We start from the raw sequence: 20,179 nt of genomic DNA on the forward strand, positions 1-20,179 counted from the left end.
GTTCCGTGTAAGCCTATAAATGGCAGCTCAATTGCTTGAATAAAATCATCACATTTTACAGTAAGTTTTTGTATGCTATCACTTGGTTTACAACACGACTAACCTGAATGTGAATTAACCATTTATCAACACCTTCCCCGAATCCTTTATCAAACTGGTACGCAGGTGGGCTTCCATCTAAGCAAACTGCATCCAACCATTCTTAACGGACGAAAAGACAAACAGAGAGTTTGAGGAAACAAACGTAAACGTACCAGCTCCTTTAACGACAGCGCTCTGAATGAAGGTCATTTCAACGTCATCCGAGCATTCGGTTTTCGACAACATTAGTAGTATTAAGCACAGCCATTGGCATAGTCTTATGATGGTCATCATTCTGGTTATTGCCAAAAAGACCCAATCTTGCATACCCTTTTAAGAGCAGAAAAGGTTGCATTTCTTGAATTCAAGTGGGTTATAATTAAATAAAGGGTAACATGTTATCCAGCTCAGACATCATCTTCAACAAGTTAAGAAACAGTTGACTAAAATCAACTTTGACTTGTATACTGCAAGTCAAGCTGATGTTTATATCTATTTTCATTCAGTAATAAATTCATTATTTTTATTAGGAAATTTATAAATTAATTTCTTTTATCGATAAATCTTATGAAATACCAACTATCTTCGATTTCTGAATACAATGTTTATAGAATTCTTTAGAAATTCCAGTAATTAGATTCTTGTAGACCAAATATGGGATTGCAGAAATTCAATTTCAAATCCCGCTAAATATTGAAAGATTCGTATATTATCTATAATTTATCATCATGTAACAGACATTTTGTGAACATAACCAATTTCATGATGTGTCGGTGTCGGCCCAGCAGAATGATATATATCATGAGCGCAGAATGATATATATCATGAGCGCAGAATGATATATATCATGAGCGCAGAATGATATATATCATGAGCGATACAGAAATAGATCGAGTAATCTGTTCCTTTTATAAAATATTCTTAGTAGCATCACATGTGAATAATTTTCTAGAATGCAACATATATTGACAATAAGCGGTTAATAACATCACCCTTTTTTAATACAAAACATCATGGATTTCAAACAACATTTTCGTCGGGAAAACTCTATACGGTATTTCTCCCACAACGCTCACACAGTCGATCAGTGAGGTCATTGGAAACCAACTCACGACTGCACGAACCCCCCAATCTCAAGCTAGATTGATGGATATTTACACCCATATCAAATTGAGATATATAACTCATCAAACGTCGTTGGATTCTCGAGGAACTTGAGCTCGCCAAACAAAGTAGCGGATATACAACGCGTTGAGCGTCATAGCTAGTCCAAACCCCAGAATCGACGATAACATCACTGCATAGACTGCCTTCAACTGAAGCTGCAACAAACAAAATGAGCATGTTAATCATGAATCAAGAATCCACCAAGTGAGAAATGAAAACAATGGAGACTCACCCAAGAATAGAACAAGTGCAGAATCATAGCAACAAGTGCAAATTCAAGAGCGGCATACGACCAAATATACTCCTTGATTGCTGTAATTGGAACAAGTTTACAATAAACTCAATTGTCTTCCGCCATCATATATATCACAAGAAACTTGTAGGCAAGTAATACCTAGAATAACCGCAAATGTAGATGATAGAAGGCCAAATGTAAAAGAGAAAGGTGCTGCAATCACAATAGCTTGAGTTTTCATGTCATGGATCTGCAAATGATCGAGTATATATAAGAATAGAACGTGAATAGAACAGACATTGGTATCAAACTGGACATAATCGTTGATTTAAGGCAAGATGGCGCACCAGAAGTTGCTCGAGGAAAAAGAAGTAGCATATCGTACTTATCAAAACTAGCACCACAAAATCCTGCCAAGCACTGCAAAACCAAACATGAAGGAATTGCTCACTTAGAATTTAATACACCAACGGATAATTAACTTGCTAATGACCCTTTACCAAGATTTAAACTTGCTAATGACCCTTTTAACAAGATTCAAACTTGCTAATGACCCTTTTAAAAAATTTAAACTTGCTAATGACCCTTTTAAAAAATTTAAACTTGCTAATGACCCTTTAACAAGATTTAAACTTGCTAATGGTCCCTTTAACAAGATTTAGGGACTGTTTGGTTGGTTTCCATCAAGTCCTGAATGGATAAAGCTCTCTATGTGGATTAAGCTGTTTTTATAGATTGGGAGGGTTTTTTCATAGATGAAATAAGCGTGTTTTTTAATTGGGAGGAGCAGGTTTTGAAAATACTTGGTTTTCTGCATAAAGCTCCCCCCTAGAAGCTGATTGAATAAGCCACTTTCTATATTATTAAGCCACTCCCAAACAGTCATGTATAGTCGACCAAATAAATTGTGTCTCATTAAGTTGCTAACAAAGAGGTCCTTAAACTTGCTAATGACCCTTTTAACAAGATTATATTTGTTACTGAAAGAAGTTGAAAGCTCAGAAATCGGCAACCTTATTGTTCCTGAATTCAGACCCTGCTGATTTTGTGATGTAATGTTTTGTCTTTGAACATAACTAGGGATCCGAAGCAAAGTTACTGGTAAATTTGAGACTTCTCGACCACAAACATCACAGTTCTTGTTCCCTTTGACACTAAACCACTTAATAGCGCATTCTTCATGTACGAGTCTGAGAGCACCTTTGCAGCTGCATTCCATCTTAAGTGTATTTCCTTCATCACACGTATCAAAACAGATCCTGCAAACTGCTTCCTCCTCGTCAATCTCTTCGTCGTTTTCCACTTCAATACTGATGTCATCTTCATTTCACACAGAAATATTTCAAAATAAGTTGCAAGTAAGGAACATGACCACTTTTGGAATATAAGCACACATGACTACACTTTTTGTGAAATAGAAAAAAGTTCAACACCGGCAATTGAGCATCAAAAACTTCCGCACGTACCATCAGCGCTATCAGTTTGATCATTAGCCTTACGGGTCGCAAAAGAGATTGATCTTACAATAACAATATTTCGCCCAGGCACAGAGAGGGACCTCGAAACAGAAGGTTGCACCGCCCCCATCTGCAGGATATAAAAAAACACAAAACCGTTATAAACAATGTATGCAAATCTCTTTTGTTCTAATCAAAGAATGTAGCTTCAGTTGTCAAACTTCCAAGCATTAAACCAAATTTATCTTCAAAAACTTCCTTAAGTGATGCTCAATAGTCCACTCCCTTAGTACCATCATACGGTGTTTAAAATACACTATTTCTTGATACAACATGTCAGTATCCTTGAAACAAAGTGTGAACAAGATAGTAAAATGGTAACAAAAATTTACATTTTAGCAACTAAACTCCAGCAAGTTAAATAATGAGTTATGTATAAGTTTGTGGGTGTAATTCAATTGTCGGGAATACGTTACCTGTGATTTTTGTTGTTCACTATATGTCCTAGCTGAAACAGGCGTGGTGACTGAAGGGGATTGATTTGATGCATGCTTGACCGGAAGGGATGTACAACGATTCCAATGTAAAGCGGGATTGATATTGTTGGCCACAACAGGGCTTTCAGGTGGTGCTGCATTTGGGAGAAGAGAGCTACTTTCACCATTAGAAGGATCCTTCTTTTTAAAGCTTAAACCTCTAAAAATGCCGCGTGATGAGGAATTGCCATTTGATAAGATACCAGGAGATTGGATAAAAGGCTTCCCATTTCGACTGCTACCAAAATGTGCATGTCTAGGAGGTATATTGAGAGATAAATCTGAACGACGTGTCGTTTTACCAGAATTTGTAACTTCATTAGCAGATTCCACGACACTGGTATCAATCTGCACAACAATTACTAGTTTTAACGTAGCCCGAGTTATTTAGGAGTTCAAGCATTCTAGATCTAAGCAATTAAACAACATTAAACTCAATACCTGCATCATTATATTTGCAGCAATATTCACTAATTTTATGTAGTTGGCTATGTCATTGAAGAAGATGACATGTAATCATCGAAAAACCGAAATCAAGGTATATCTCTTTATTTCAAAAGGTTTCTTCAAGAGGGTTTCTTCAAAGAAGATAACATTCGCCATGGAAAAAGCCAGATTTGAGAGTTAACCAGATTCTTTACAATTGTACTGTCAATCTTTCTTCATAACCCTAAAAGATCGCCCCTAATTTCTCATACTTTTTACAAGAACATAGGTCACCCAGATTTCAAATCATAAAAAGATCTTAAATTATACGAGTTCTGCGGGTGATTGACTAAATAAAGATTCAGAACAAGTGAAATCAAACAGAAAAATCCAGTTCCATTTATAAGATTTAGGTGGCGAGGCATCAAGAAACCCCAAATTTGAGTTAAATCTCAGCTATCAGGAAGCTTAAGAGCACTTTATAGAAAAGGGTAAACGATTAGAGTTGAAGAAGTACCCCACAACAGAAAAGTTAGAATCGTTATCGCAAAAACAAATAAAAAGAAGCAGACAAAAAGAAAATGGCAAAAGAAGAACCTCTGAAGCATTCCTCTGATCACCATCAACTGCGTTGGCAATTTCTTGGGATGTTTGCATCATCGAAGAAACTACTGGAACAAGAACTGGAAAAAGAAGCTATGATGATCCGTCAGCAGTCATCATTCCAATTATTCTAATCGATTTTGAAAAACCCTTTTTTCCACGCAAGAATCTTGAAGTGTTTTTTTAAGAGCTTCTTTTGTAAAGAATATTTTCTTTGTGTGAATGGTGTAAAAAAAAAATGAACAAGATCGCGAATTTATGCAAGGGACAAGAAAAAAACACAGGTGATTAAATATTCTTGATGGCCGATGTTTTCTAATTCGTGTCAATTTCGATGATACATATATATATATTTTTCCCTTTAAAATATGTATATATATATATATATATGTATATATTAATACTATAATATATTTACCGGATGAATATGGTAAAAACGAAGAATCTTATCCAATAAGATGGAGACAAGAATCGAAAGCCTTACCCGGTAAGTGAGGGCGACGATTCTTACCATGGTAAACGCTTACTCTGTAAATTATTGCATATGATGCAGTTTTGGTGGACTAAAGTCTTACCCGGTAAGCAAGTGATGGTGTTAAATTTTACCGACAAGCGTTTATCAGGTAAGTTTTTGGTAAACAGCTCGTTAGTACATAATGTAAAAATATATAGCACAAAGACAAATTAAAAAGACTTTGACCCGTGGACCTTCCTTCCTAGCAAAAGGAAAGGAACCTGCAAGGAAATGAGAAGTGAAACATGGCATGATTTGACTATTTCCATCTATTGTGAATATGACAAGAGTCTCATGGACCGGAAATAACCGGACCATGAGCCCGGTTGCAAAAGGAAAATCTTGGACCGGGACCAATTTGGACCCAGCCCGGCCCTCGACCGGTTTTTGCCATTTCTACGGTTTCACCATTGTTTTAATCGGATCGTTCGAACAAGAAAAAAAACCTTTTTTTTATTTTTCTTAAATCCGATAATTTAAATTCTTTCATTTTATTTTGTATTTTCTTTAAACAAACTGTAACACAACCAAATACAAGATTGTAAACATGAGGTACAACCTCTTAATGCACAAGATTCACATGTAAATTACCCTATATATAGGAGTCGTTTCATTGGTTACAAAATCAAATTTTACAACCTTATTATCCCTCTTCGTATTTCTTCTAAAACACAAGATTGTTTCAAATGACTAAATAGCCATCAATCTCTCTAATCACCTCTTCAACAAAATCCATTTCTAGGGTCACAATGGTCAAATGATTCCTATACAATTTACCATAAGAGTTGTATGCATATGTGAATTTCCCCTTTGAAGTTATGATGATGTAAAAAGCTTAATAACTGGAATTCCTAAGTTTCACCAATTTGTGCAGAAGCCTGGATACCGAAATCCAGAATGTGTCCGGAACTCTGCGGCTAGAATGCATGAACAAAGCGGAAATGATGTCGTAATAAAATCTGTGAACCTCTGGGTTCAATGCCATGCGAATTAGCATAGCCGCCCATACATCGGGTGCTAATTTCACAGCTTGCCAAAAGTACCCGAATCCGTTAACCACCCTTTTGAGAGTAGCTTCCCCCTGGAAACAAAAATGCAAATATATAACAACCGCAAAACAGCCATCGGAATCCTGAATTAGGATGATTATATCAGACCAACCTCGGATTCCACCGTCTGTCTTGGTTGGTTCTCATCGAACATGGAAGAAGTAACTTCATCCTGAAGAAAAATATCTGCCACTTTTACTATATCACGAACGATAAAAAGACGAACCCTGAAACCCTTCTCGGACAAGATAAACTTGAAAAGATCTTCCGTAGCAGAAACAACAGCATGCATGTCAAACGACTTCCACTCCAGTGGATTTGAAGATGATTTATGAGTATCGTCAACTTCCCCATCTGTCTCAGAGGGCTGCTCGGATATCGCTGCTACCTGTAAGTTGAGATTTTAAATGTAAGTTCATATGGCAGGGTGATGGGGAAAGTTCAAATGAGACCTATAAATATTTTGAGAAACTGAGAACCAACTATTTCATGTATTATTCATGATGAATAATCGTGAATATCAAGCATTTTCATCATGTATTTTCATTATGAATGGTTTTTGTAGAGAATATCGATCACGACATTTATTATGAATAAAACATGAATAGTTGGTTCCCGGATTCTCATGATATTATGGTTCTCGTTTGAACTTGGCCCCAGGAGGTGTGATCACAACGGTCACAAGACACAGAAAAAATCGCAATTATTAGCAAAAGAATCATTAGCAACATTGTCGTTTCCTAGTCCACAGGCACAGATTATGTGAAGTATCAGCAAAAACATATCATATAGAAGTGATGAAAGAGATGACCTACCAGCCGTTCTAGCCGATTCCATCTTATGGAACCATCATTACGGATAAGGAGTTCTCTCAATATTTTCCTCATGTCAGGACTGGGGTCTGCTAGTAGTCTTCCAATGACGAAAGGGTATGCACTTTCGACAACTTTGAATTCTGGATCCAATGTTTTTGCTGTCCCTTCAAGTGATCCCAGTGCTCTTATCACCAAGGCATAATCCGGCGGAAGAGAGAAGTTGAACTCATACATAACATCATAAAGTTGGTTCATTATCGCCTGCCATTTGATTTAAACGAAGGCCAAATCTCAGGACATGCAAACAAAGCAGTTAGGGTGCATTTCGCATGTGGAGGGACAGGACTGGGCGGGAGAGAGTAAGGTAGGTTGGGTGAAAAAACTTCAGAAAACTTTAGGTATTTAATTTGACATGTGTAGTTTGGTAATTTACCAATCTTGTCTCATCACCCTTATTTTTGTTCCTAGGAGGGACAGATTAAATGCATTTTTGTCCCACCCAGGTCCTATGCTGTACCAGTTTAGGATGCGTTTGGCACATTGGACAGGACAAAACATTGATCACTTTTCCACGTTTGGTAAAACTTTTATGTGGAACAGGCCTGTTTTACCAATATAACAAGGTGGAACAAACCTTTATTTTACCAATATAACCTCAAAATAAAACTTAATTCTCTTCTAAAACATCAAATACGCATCACTCTTACATTTTATTCATTCTTTAATTTTTGTTTATCGTAGTGTATGCTCTTTAAACTTTCACGTCCTCAAAATATTAATTTTTAAACGGTTACTATATTTTCATTAACTTATGTAATTTATTAAATATTAATAATAAAAAAGATAATATAGAAAGGTATAAAAAATTGGAAACTACATAAACTTTTTGTTCTGGTGTCATTTTAATTGGTCATTTACGGGTAAATTGGTCATTTTTATTTGTTCTATCATGTCCAGTTCTGTCTTACCAAATGATGAACAAATGTTTTGCCCTGTCCAGACTGTTATGTCTCGTCACTCGTGTGCCAAACACATCCTTATAAAACGAGAGTGCATCTATATTGTAACTTCAGCATCAAAATAAGAAATCCTCTTAAAAGTCCATTTTAGTCTCACTTGAAAATAACAGGGTAAAAATTATGAAATTGATTATTCTGGAATCAAATTGACATCAATTTTAGTGCTCCCTGCATCTCAAAATATATGCAACTTTTAACCAGGCACTTGGTTTGTTGAAAGAGTTTTGACTATTAGTCAAACATCTAAAATAACCTTTAATGGTGACAAAATAGAAGAATCTTATGGACAAAAGTCAATGCCACCAATGCTTGGTATGATTGCAAATGGGCAAAGAAGTAATTTTGGATTGAAACATCGACAAAAGAAGGAAATAATCGCATTTATTTTGTGAAATCCCAAAAAAGAAATTGTTGCATATATTTTGGGATGATGGTTTTTTTTGCCTATGATGGTATTTGTTCACACAAAAACTGTAGCTAGCATGCCAAAATTTTCTTTTCGCAGACCTGCAATCTAGTAGGGGACTATTACATCCTGCATCACATCTACCAGAGACCATGATCCTGATCTAAGCCATAATGCTAGAAATGTTTCACTTCTCTAACTGAAGAAACAGACTTTGTTTTCAAGCATCTAGATGCACACATGCTGACACAAGCACAAATGCACTTCTCCAACACTAGACGCACATCCATATGTAGTTATATCCACACACAGTAGTTCTTATGGTGAATGTGCAAATACATTATGATTATATGTTATGGAACTCGTGCTTGAGGACAGAAAACATGCGAAGCATCTTGGTACATATAGAATATAACAGTAAATGGAACCTGGAAATCTTGGGATTGTCTGGTGCCATCACCAAAGGATGCTTTAAGTGCATCCGAAACTGCCAGCATATCAACCCCTTCAGGAATAAATCCCAGCATGAGAAAATCATTGGCCAAACCCAGAGAGTCCCGATTGACGAAGTGTACAAGCTGATCAGAATCAACAGCACCAAAAACTAATCAATGACAGTCATAGATCACTGATATAATTATCATGCTTTTTAGTCTAACAGCATTAACTATGAGATGCCAGAAAAGATAAGCGAATAAGATCTGATTAGATCTGATGTTTGGTGTCTTCAAAGCTGAAGTTGCTAAAGCATCTTATAGAACCGTTATGTATTTTACTGCTACCATATTTTATAAGATTTTCTGCAAAAGCTAGTACCTCGCTGTAGTTTACACTTCACACCCACACCATGTTTTAATTTATAAAGTTCAGAAAACACCTTCACCACAAATATCGTTTACTTTTCTTATGATACTTGGTTATAAAGGACAAGCAGTGCGGTACAATTCTCCTTTGCTTATTTTTGCGATAGGAAACGTCTGAGTATTAAAGCTCACAAATAACATCACTATCTACATGCATTTGAATGAATAATGCTCTTTGAATCGGACTACACCCATGCTGGCAGGGGTTGGCTGCACCCCTAGACCTTTTCCAGGCATCAAACTGGATGGAGATATGTGGACCACAACTTCATTCGGTTGAGCTTGTATGTTGAAGAAAAGTTTCTCATATACAAACACATTGACCTTTTTCTTATGGAAAGACCACTTTCATGTAAGGCAATCATTTTCCTTAATTGGCCTGTCCGACTTGCTATTTTTCCCATCATCCCATGACAAACTGAAATGGAGAGGAAGGAAATCCAAACCTAGAGAGAGAATTTCATAGATTTGGCTTAACACCGCAAGATGTACGTAGTAGCCATGTAATGCACCTCAAGATATTGTTTTGATGTTCATCTACGGGCACATTATCTGATGCAGATCCGATGTGAGAGGGAGAATCAACATGGAAGAAGCGGGGCTCCAGTCCCCCCAACTTGTTGCCATAGCCTTGACAGTCCAATGGATGTTTTCATAAGGAAGCCACCGAAGGCTTTCCTACCAACTATTGATTTCAGAGCTCCCGTCTTATTCAGTTTTTGTACCATTCTTTTACCAGACAAACAATAACCTCAAACCTTCCCCGTAGACCAAGGACACCATATATGTTGGTGAGGCATTATAGGTAAGAACCACATATATAAGTGCTTCTTCACGCATTCCTCAGTCAATACTCAAGATAACAATCCTTTATAAAAGGTAAGATGAGCACAATCAATTGTCATAATTCAATTCCATCAAGGTTTGAACCTTAGCAATGCAACATAAGAACAAAAAGGGGGACTTTTCAAAATATAATAAACATTAGACTATATTTACCACGAATACTTGCTTCAGAAATACGAAAAAGCAGTTCTTACCACTTGGATAAGTCCAACACGGTAGTGGCGCGGTATATCCCCCATCATCCCAAAGTCGAAGTAAGCAAGAGCCCCCTCCTTGGTAGCAACAAGGTTTCCGGGATGAGGATCAGCATGGAAAAACCCCACCTCAAGTAATTGCATCAAGGAGCAGTACAACCCCTAAAAGGCTAAATTCAGTATAGGAAATAAACATGTCCAAGTGCAAATTCATGAATTCATGTACTTGACCAATATTCTCAAGACTTCAGGAATAAAATTGTTAAACTCTCCACACAAAAAATTTAAGTTTCACCTACTTCACATGGATTAAGAAATATGCATCTTCTTTTTTTGAACCAAGGGAGCAAATACTTCTCTTAAAAAACCATTCATATAAATCAGCTATAAGCTGCATCTCCTTATTTGCTAAGGCACGAGAGGATAAAAGAGTGAGGATCTGGAGGGTGAGAACCAATAGCAATATTAATGTAAATACTCTCAAGTTGGATTAGAGGAAAATACTTGGCCCCAAACTTTTCGACGTTCTGTCCAAAAAAAAAATGACGTGATGTACCTCCATCAATAAACTAAGTTGGCTGAAACCATAGAGAGAAGCAAATCGCTCAGCATTCTGGGCATCTGGTAGTCATTTAAAAACAGATAGCATTTTGACACTTTGGCAAGTTGTCACACAACTTCCATTAAATATGCATGTAAAGAAAAATACTTCAACTAGATGAAGGGAAATTTACCTCCAAACCAGAATAGGGTTAGCATTGGAAAGATATTTCTTTTAAGAACATTATGCAATGGACAAAATTCACTATGTATTTAACCATAAAATCATCCAAGGAGGTATTTAAATATAAGACAGAAAATGAACTATGAATGTCCTGGATACCCTATCTATTAGTTCTTTTCGGTTTAAAGAGGCCTTCTTCAATGCAGCTTCATCATTAAGCTTAATACCATCAATCCATTCCATTGTAAGCACAGCTCTTCGGGTAAAGTTCCAGTATATCTTTGGAACTTTAACGCAGTTTTCCTTTGGGTAGGTTTTTTCCTGTTGAGCTGCAATAGTTATCATCATCACCCTTGTCAGCCTCCAAAAATTTCGATACAATACACCATTACAAAACTTTAATAGCAATGAACTAAAGTGAAGTAAGCAGAGTTCAGTAACAATCTTATGCAATCACCAAATTAAGCGACATGAGTCAACCGACCAGAACAAACCGAGTGACAGAAACTTCTAGTACCTTATATCTAAGACTATTAATCAGTACAGAACATTAACATATAATGCACATGTATGGTAGTATGCACAACCTCGAAAGTCACTGGAAAGAGGGTAATATGGAAAATTTTAGTTTAGTCTTGTGAAGGTATGCAAGCGCAGAAAGCCCACAAAAAATAACAATAAATGCAGATGCCCAACTGAATGCCAGGCGTTCTAAGCCTTTGCACGTGGCTACCAATTAGCCATTAATAAGAAAAAGTGAGCACGCCTGTTGCAATCATCAAATATATTGACCGCTATCCTATCCCTATTAACTACAAGATAACTAGAATGGTCCTTCCCCATGTTGGATGTACAGCCACGCAAGGATGGATGGGAAAAGAAATGAGGAGTTAAGCAAATTGGGTAAGCACCAATTTACTATTTCATCCCATCAGAAACCTGCTTTGCTGCACTTTTTCTGAAACCCCAGTTGTAGTTCCAAGCAATACTATCTGGTCTGCTTTCTTTAACAGCAAAAATAACAAAACACCAACCACCCAAATTTGAATTGTTTCACAATTCAAATCATCAGACAAATGATTATATAAACGGTGGCCTCTCCAAAGCCGAATTTAGAAGACACACAGCTTTTGTGTTGAATCTGGTTAAAAAATACTGCTTCTTTTCACTTTCTGTTGTCTGTTTGGCTTCTGCAAATCTTGAAATTCATAGTTTCCACCATACCTTTCTCAAATACTTTTCCTAGCAAAAGTTGACTCACTCTTTTCCTCTCTGGAGTTATGAGTGGTTTGACTGTGCCTGCTTTGGTTGATTTTAGGTATAATTTATTGAGTTGGCTGGTAATGTCATTTGATGATACCAAAATTTATATTCATAATAATCAGAAAAAGAACTGCCAGGGAAATATCTCCCTTCACTTTAAAGGAAGTTTCACAAGTTTGGCCATGGGAACAGCATTGCAGCTTTGTCTGTGAACCCGAAGAGGATTTCTGTTTGCAGGACCTAGCTGTAGCAACTAATGACAAAAGCAAAGTAGCATTTAAAAATAAATTTGCAGCATATCACAGAGAAGTGGCAAGGATCAGCATTCCAGGTACTCCATCAACCGCTGTAGTGTTGAAGAAAATATACCAAAAAAGACACAAGTCCAAAATGGAATATTGAATGACCTGAAAACAGAGAGAACTCTACATGCAATTGCAGTTGCAAGAATCATGAGAAGGACTCCTCTTTAGTGCGGTACACTGTACACATTTAACCATGAAGCTCGATAATAACACATAAGACAAAGCATTGTAATAATTATGACCACTTACAGGAGCTGAAACCATAGAGAGAAGCAAATCGCTCAGCATTTTGTCCCTCAAGAATGTAATCAATTTCTTCAAACATGTGCCTGACCTATTCAATGAGAATCTTGGGTCATGAAAAAGCACAGATGAATACATTGAAGTCATAAGAAACATATATAGAAAGGTAAATTCCATTGGGGGAACAATTCTGTAATTTCTAATTGTTCTTTTTTGTATAGACAAATAGCCAAATAATGTAAATACTCCCAGTGGACCTCCTGTAAGGAAAATGTGATGCACTAGCTGTATTCTCCTGAAGCACTGACGATTTGATGTCAATGTCATGGATAGACTATGGTGAGGAAAGACCATTATAACCACCCACATAAATAGAGCTTTCAGCGAAGAGGCTTGACAAGAGTATGTGTATAGAACACTCGATAATTAAAATCTATGGAGTTGCTATCAGCATCTCCAACAGAACGCTAGATGTAGTCTGGAAATTAGTACTTCCGAACCTCATTTAAATTGCTTGTCTAGGAAACGATGCTATTCTGGCATTACAGCAAATAGAATATTGTGGCACTAAAACCATCACACACAATCTTCTACTTCTCAAATGGAGTAAGATGCTAGGAGACCAATGTACATTGGAGGCAGTGTCCTACAAGGTAAAAGCACAAAGAGATTAGTTCCCCACTAAATGGGGCCAGGAACATTCTAAGCTTGATGTGCATTATGCAAGACTTGCTACATACGGAGTCAATCTGAGTCTTAGGTATATGCTTTGTCCGAATGACAGAAGAGCACAAGCTAGTGAGTGGGAAGTCATCACTCAACACATAGAAGGGTATTCAACCGACTAAAATCAACCAAATTTGACATTACCATGAATGAACATGTACAAGCCACCTCAAGCAAATAACAAGTTTGGAGAGCATAAACCTAGTTCTGTAGAGTTACATGAACAAGAAGATCCATATATTCTCCCATGTTTAACGTAAATTCACAATTAGATGTAAATTATTCTTTAGGATCGTCACTCTGAATGATTTAACTGACAATTGAATTTGAGTTTTGACATAGCACATAAACAACAAAACATAAAGGTCATCAAAACTATTGAAAAGTAAATATTCAAGGAAACCAACAAAATATGTAAATAACTAGCCAACCACATAGGCCTAGGATCATGAGAATCACTCCCAACAATTGAGAGCAATCATGAGATATTCTGATAAAGCATTCCACTGACGATCAACGCTCTAGTTAGTTTATTAATTATTCAAAAATTAAACCTTGGAGACTAAAACGCCTATATATGAGCAGCAGAAATACCATTTGGAGAAAGGCAAACCTTAAAAGCACCAACACCCTTAATAAATAGTTAAAATAAAAAAAATACCCCATCTATGAATCTTAAGAATCCCTTAAGTTTTGATATGTATATATGCATCAGAAAAAGAAAATCCCCTAGGTTTGGTTGGCAAAAGATCTTCACCTTTTAACTAGGGGGCAAGGGTTCAATTCTATTGGCTCCTTCATTTTCTAAATCATTCTTCATATCATCTGCACTGCATTTGCTCCCCCTCTCTCCTCCCTTTACCAAAATCATTGTTACTAAACTTGTCCATGGGAGAGTGCATCTACTAAAGCAGCATAACTTATTTTCTAAAGAACATTGTATTATCCATCAATTTCATCTAATTGTTTATATTTTTATTTGTATTACTTCCTTAGTCCAAAAATGGAGTCAAGTTTACAATTGGGTAAGTACTAGAAAGATAATATTTTGGCACAAGCTTACCTTCGATTAAATAGATGTTAATTATATGATATGTTACACAATCTTCGAAAGAGGAACAGAAATTTAAGAACGTCAAATTTTAAAAATTGACTTTTACAAACTGATTAATATCTATTGAAGTGGATTGAATATTTATCTAATTTGGTAGATACCCTATATTTATGGTTTTATATAGCAACAATATCTAATTATTCATGCTCAACAAATTTGTCTTTAAATTCTTAGACTCACATACATAAAATAACAAGACTCGGCATTTTACAGTCACTTGATGAATTTATATTTCATTTCTTCATTTTGGTAGGTCTACATTATGAACCAATCTCAGTGAACCTGCCAAATGTTTTACTTTTACATGCTTAAGTTTCTTCCTTAGTTGTGTTCCTTTCAACAACCTTGACAAAAAACTTCAGTTTCTATTTCAGAAGTTTCAATTACATATCATCAATCAACATTGTTAACATCAATTAATAATAATCTCCATCCACATCATACGTGAACTGTTGAAGAGTAATCACCAGAAAACCACATGCCACGTATCCCAAGCATACCAGTGATGTATTAATATAGTTGAGCAATGCTTGCAAGAAGTAAATTCCCAATTGAATATTGACACTAAACTTGTTGCATTTGCTAGAAGACTCACCGTTTCATTAACTGCTACTATTATATCCTTCCTTGCTTTGGCAAATCGCTTTAATTGGCCCCCAATCATGTTAAATAACAAGGCATCGAGGGTCAAAGAAAGTGACATACCAGGCCTTTGAACTTTTACAGCTACTAGCTCCCCTGTATGCAGATGAGCTGCAAAACTTGAAGTAACGTGAAAAGCCTATTAGATTTGCATACTTCGTGCAATGCCCTACCATTTCTCCATCCATTCCTCATGTCTATAAAAGAGGAAGGCATTTAAACAAGTAGACAACTAAGCACAGAACATGCTAAAGCAAATTGATGAGAGCAAAAAAAATCAAGAAGAGTGTACAATCCCAACCAGCATGAAAACAAAGACAAAGAAAAGCACTACTTCTCTTCACGTGCTGAAAGCATCTAACCTTTATACACTTGTCCTAAAGATGCTGCAGCAACAGGCTCTGGGCTGATGTCTGAAAAAATTTGTGAAATAGGAACACCCAACTGAGATTCAATAGAACGAATGGCAACCTTAGTTGGAAATGGGGGTATTTGATCCTGGTTAACAGTAGATGTTAGTAACTGTGAGAGTGATGAATATTTATTTGTTAGAAGTTCTATAGTTATAAGATTGGTACCTGTAGTTTAGCAAGTTCATTACAATATACAGAAGGTAATATATCTGGTCTTGTGCTGAGAGCCTGTCCAAGCTGCCAGTAGAAATGAAATCAAGTTAATAAGACCGTTTTTTTATTTTAATCAGTCACCACTTCTGTTAGAATAACTTTGCTTGGAATCCACTGAAAGTCGTTTATCACTTTCAGATTGAAGTATTTCGACGGTACAATCGAAATCTCAATCGGATAAAATTTAGTGACTGACAGAACTTCAGTATGCAGAATCGTTATGAATCTGTGTACCTTTTTCTCTTACGAATTATGACCAAAAACCGAAAATGAAAAGTCCGAAAACTATCAAAAAGGCAGTTGTTTGCACCCTAAACCGGGTTTAAAAACCGGGCCAAAAAACCGGGTTTAAAATCTAAAATTTGACCCCAGCCAGGGGTGCTGCCCCTTGGACCCCGCCACCAGGGGCGCTGCCCCCGGACCCCCGTCGTTTAGGGGCTTCGCCCCTAAATCAAAATAAACTCAAACAAGTGTGCACTCCGCACCTTCCTTACTTGTTCGATATTTATCATGATTACATTGGTCAACAAATTAATCTCATTACACTTAAATGATATTAGTGATACAAATCACCAACAACTTCCACTTGCTCTTTCACTTTTTTTATTTTCCTTTTTTTCCAAAATGATTGGGACTAAACAAGAACTGCAACATCCATTGCCTACATCCCTGTGGAACTCATTTTTAATTGATATCTTGATGAGTTCACGGTGTCCCAATGGAAAGTTAAGTGTATACAGATAAGCTATTAAGCTATTATCTAAGGTATTCATGAAATCACTCCTCATGTACCGATCAATAACTTTCAGCATATGCAAACATGACAAGGGTTATTCAATGGAGGGAGCACATATGCAGATTTGTGAGTGACCATCTCAACTGAAGAAGAAAGATCTTAATTCAACCACCAATAAGATTAAAAATGAAAAGGGAGAGAGAAACCAAGGAAATAACCTAGTGGCTAAAACCTCTGACTTTATTGTGCAAGGTCACATACCCAAGGAGGCAAGGATATTCACTTTCCATATTTTCGACCAGGGGGAGAGAGAGAGAGAGAGATTGGTTCAAGTTAAGTGAATGCATATGCACGTCACATAAATCAACACGACGAAGGGAAATTGTGTAAATAACAAACTATACAAGAGAGGACTTACCTTAATATAAAAAGGACCCAATCGGATGAGGGTATCACAAAACTGCATCAAATAGAAAAGGAGTTATTGTTATTTGAAGTCCGTACATATCTTGTTCTTTATGTTCATTAACAAACAATAAAGAAATGAAATACCAATACAAAGTGAATTATGTACATGCAGTATACCTTTACGAGCATCTTCCCTACAATCTCAATTTATTGTAAGATGAGTCAAAACATGCCTAAATACCAATAGGTTTGTTTAATGATATAAAAAACACCACCACCCCCAAGAAAAAATAACATATGTGCTAATTTGGACAACAAGGGTTCACATGGAAGTGACCTTGAATTCGATCCAGTACAATATAATTGTGAGGAGCAATTGCAGGAATTGAGCCAGCATAAATAGTCTTGGATGAACCATAGAGATATTTCTACATTTGAACCCTCTACTTATCAAAGTATGTAAGATCACGGTTACACAATCACCAAAATTATGCATTAAACCTATTTGTGCCACTGACAACAAGACGCTGAAACAATAGGCTCATATGGCAAATACCATTCAGATATGATCTCTCTTTTACAAAGAAACCAGCGCATCAAGTCACAAACAAATGCATAACTCATGCTCAAAAATGGAGCGTGATGCATATATTTATCCCCATATGAGAGGACATTGACTTTTTACTTTTTTGAAGGGGAGGGGGTGTTACGTGTTAAATCAATCTTTTATGCCATAACTCAGAATTAGCATATCAGTATCTTCATTTTATTTAACTAATAATGTCCATAGGCAGTTACACAGGTCAGAATACTTGTTACCTTTTGCTATTTCTCTATTAAATACAACAATTATGTCACCACACGTTACAAGGTCCCATCACACACTCATGGCTACCCCTATACAATCAAAATGGAGGTAGACTTAAAGAAAGAAAAGCAAGTTCTGGTCTACCTTTTCTGAACGCTTTTTAATGTCGTGAACAAAAAAATGCCCCAAAGTAAGCTTGAACACCTCGTACGAAATATATGCTGCTCTATACAATGCCAAGAATGGACCAAAACTGAAGTACATGGAGAGACGTTTGGACCTAGAAGTAAGTGCATTTCCGAATTCACTTTCAAGTGATTCCTTCCTCAACTTGGCATACTCCGCTGATGGCTTCTCTCCATGCACGCTAGATAATCTCGTAGAAAAACTGCATGAAAAGCTAAACTATATATCAACTTGGAGTGAAGAAAATGCAAGCATGAACTTAATATAGTCCATACACTCTTTAATGCCAAAAACACTAGCAACTTACGACTAAAAAAGAAACATACACAAACACACACATATAAACAGCGAAGAGACAGCTTGCCTTCTGCAGGGAACAGTTCGCTTGGAATGGGCATTGTGGAAAGCTGCAAAGGGGAGAAATGAGGATCAAATTTTCTAGTATTAAAAGATATAGTAGCCAGAGATAACAAGATTAATAGAACATGCCTACATATAGATCACAGGATAGTAAAATCCAATCATAAGAGATCTAAATTTGAAGAAATACTTAAAATTAAAAAGTATAAATATCAAACTGGAAGAATGAATCAAATAATTTCCCATGACAATCAAGCAATTTATCACTCCATCCGTCCAAAAAAAACCTATATTTTTTGGAAGTTAGAACTTAGTAATTCCCCAATTTCAATTTTTTCTCATTAATACCAAGTCCAATAGTTTCATATGGTTTGTCAATTTTTGCTGGAACCAAAACCATTTATCAGCGTTAGCAATACAAGCCACGAGATACACCAACTTTGGATGAATACAGTGATAGAATCAATACTAATACAAAAATAAATAAAATGCACTTCATTTGATGTAATGAAGAATGCAAAAAATTGTTCCACATACACGAACATATCATCAACATTAACGGAATGCCTAAGATATGGAATTTTCTTCATCAAAATTAATTCCATAAACATAACAACATATAGAAAAATTGCACTTCACTTGATGCTTTGCAAATTCAACAAATCGTTCCTCATAAACTGAACATAACAACATTTTCCACAAAATCAAGTATTGGAAAATGCGAATGATGAGTTGAATTAGACCTGTGCACCGAATTTCTTTGCCAGCGCAAAGCTTCCTTAAATTCTTCCCCAAAAGAAGTCGCGAATGAAACATTGATGAAATTGAAGGGAAAAAGAAACCTAAGCAAGCATACCTCTTCTTGCAATTACTGCAAAAACTTGCCGTTTAAGACATGCAACCGCATTATCCCTCATGAGTGGAAGAAGATTTGGATTCCGGCAACGATAGATATATGCCGGCGACTCCGCTGATAAAGCGGATGCAGATTGCAGGGAGTTTGGGGAAGGAAATGGTGGTGCAAGGCGGTTGGGAGGGGGGGAGAGGCTAGAGGTAGTGACACGTTGGGAACCAGGTGGCCTCCTCTGAGCAGTGGCGACGAGACATGAGACGCAGCAGCTTTCGTTTTCTCGCTAATTCACTTCTAAAACAAACCTCTCTTTCCATCGTACCATGGGGCCTTTTGTCTCTTGTTGAACGGTATACCATACAATGATTAAGTGGTTTACTCTGAGAATGGTTTAGCAAATGCTTATCTAGGTAAGGCTTACCAAGTATCATTATCTTATCGGATGAATATGGTAAAGACCGATAATCTTCTCCGGTAAGAGTGACCAAGAGTCTTACCCGGTAAGTGAGGACGACTGACTCTTACCATGGTAAGCCCTTACCGGGTAAATTGTTGCATACAGTGTCGTTTTGGTGAACTAAAATCTTACCCGGTAAGTAAATAATAATGTCAAATTTTACCGATAAGCACTTATCGGATAAGTGTTTGTTAAACGGCCCCTAAGACTCTTATGATATTATATAATACAAAATAAAATATAATTGGTCAGTAATTGTTTATAATGTTGAATGGTTAAGGGAGGTCAGGATACAAATTCAGAAGGTTTTACAACCATTAAGATACAGGCTTTTTTTTGTCAAACAAGATTCACTTCTTAACGATACAAAGACTGTTTCTTAATGAAACTATTAAGAGGTAAACAAACAACCTCTATAAATGCTTCAACCTTATGACTATAACAGTTCCGATGAACCATCACTCACTTTTGACCGTTATACTTTAAACTAGATATTATATATAAAATTATACGTTAACAA

At 36.5% G+C, this 20,179-nt stretch overlaps 3 protein-coding genes across 10 annotated transcripts in view; all 3 read right to left on the bottom strand.

Annotated features, from left to right (window-relative positions):
• The window catches only part of LOC112527311 (pectin acetylesterase 8-like), a 3,614-nt gene extending 3,141 nt beyond the window's left edge, over positions 1-473 (bottom strand). For both annotated transcript variants that reach the window (XM_025137878.1, XM_025137877.1), the window contains exons 1-2: positions 255-473; positions 104-186 (exon numbers count right to left, since the gene is read on the bottom strand). In XM_025137878.1, coding sequence (XP_024993646.1) covers positions 104-186; positions 255-408 — 237 coding nt within the window. In that variant the 5' untranslated portion in view covers positions 409-473. The remainder of the gene's footprint in view (positions 1-103; positions 187-254) is intronic.
• Positions 474-967: 494 nt separating this feature from the next.
• LOC112527310 lies at positions 968-4,818 on the bottom strand. 2 transcript variants are annotated; one of them, XM_025137875.1, is made up of 8 exons: positions 4,500-4,818; positions 3,417-3,824; positions 2,950-3,070; positions 2,497-2,803; positions 1,831-1,903; positions 1,643-1,733; positions 1,481-1,560; positions 968-1,403 (listed from the first exon to the last, which is right to left on the bottom strand). In XM_025137875.1, exons 1-8 carry the CDS (start codon positions 4,560-4,562, stop codon positions 1,269-1,271), a joined length of 1,278 nt encoding a protein of 425 aa, XP_024993643.1. In that variant the 5' UTR covers positions 4,563-4,818; the 3' UTR covers positions 968-1,268. The 2 variants fall into 2 exon arrangements, with proteins under 2 accessions (XP_024993643.1, XP_024993644.1); XM_025137876.1 differs by lacking the exon at positions 4,500-4,818 and adding an exon at positions 3,918-4,478.
• A 551-nt stretch (positions 4,819-5,369) lies between these two features.
• On the bottom strand, positions 5,370-19,448 carry LOC112527309 (uncharacterized protein slr1919). 6 transcript variants are annotated; one of them, XM_025137872.1, is made up of 14 exons: positions 19,209-19,448; positions 18,357-18,399; positions 17,951-18,194; positions 17,009-17,050; positions 15,807-15,878; positions 15,591-15,726; positions 15,182-15,339; positions 12,753-12,837; positions 11,095-11,264; positions 10,212-10,373; positions 8,737-8,886; positions 6,884-7,144; positions 6,181-6,456; positions 5,370-6,100 (listed from the first exon to the last, which is right to left on the bottom strand). In XM_025137872.1, exons 1-14 carry the CDS (start codon positions 19,267-19,269, stop codon positions 5,855-5,857), a joined length of 2,106 nt encoding a protein of 701 aa, XP_024993640.1. In that variant the 5' UTR covers positions 19,270-19,448; the 3' UTR covers positions 5,370-5,854. The 6 variants fall into 6 exon arrangements, with proteins under 6 accessions (XP_024993640.1, XP_024993637.1, XP_024993639.1 ...); XM_025137869.1 differs by having other exon boundaries at positions 17,951-18,206; XM_025137871.1 differs by having other exon boundaries at positions 19,096-19,448.
• Between the last annotated feature and the right edge of the window lie 731 nt (positions 19,449-20,179).

Source organism: Cynara cardunculus, assembly GCF_001531365.2.
Source record: "Cynara cardunculus var. scolymus isolate 2C chromosome LG 15, CcrdV1, whole genome shotgun sequence".
Taxonomy (NCBI): domain Eukaryota; kingdom Viridiplantae; phylum Streptophyta; class Magnoliopsida; order Asterales; family Asteraceae; genus Cynara; species Cynara cardunculus.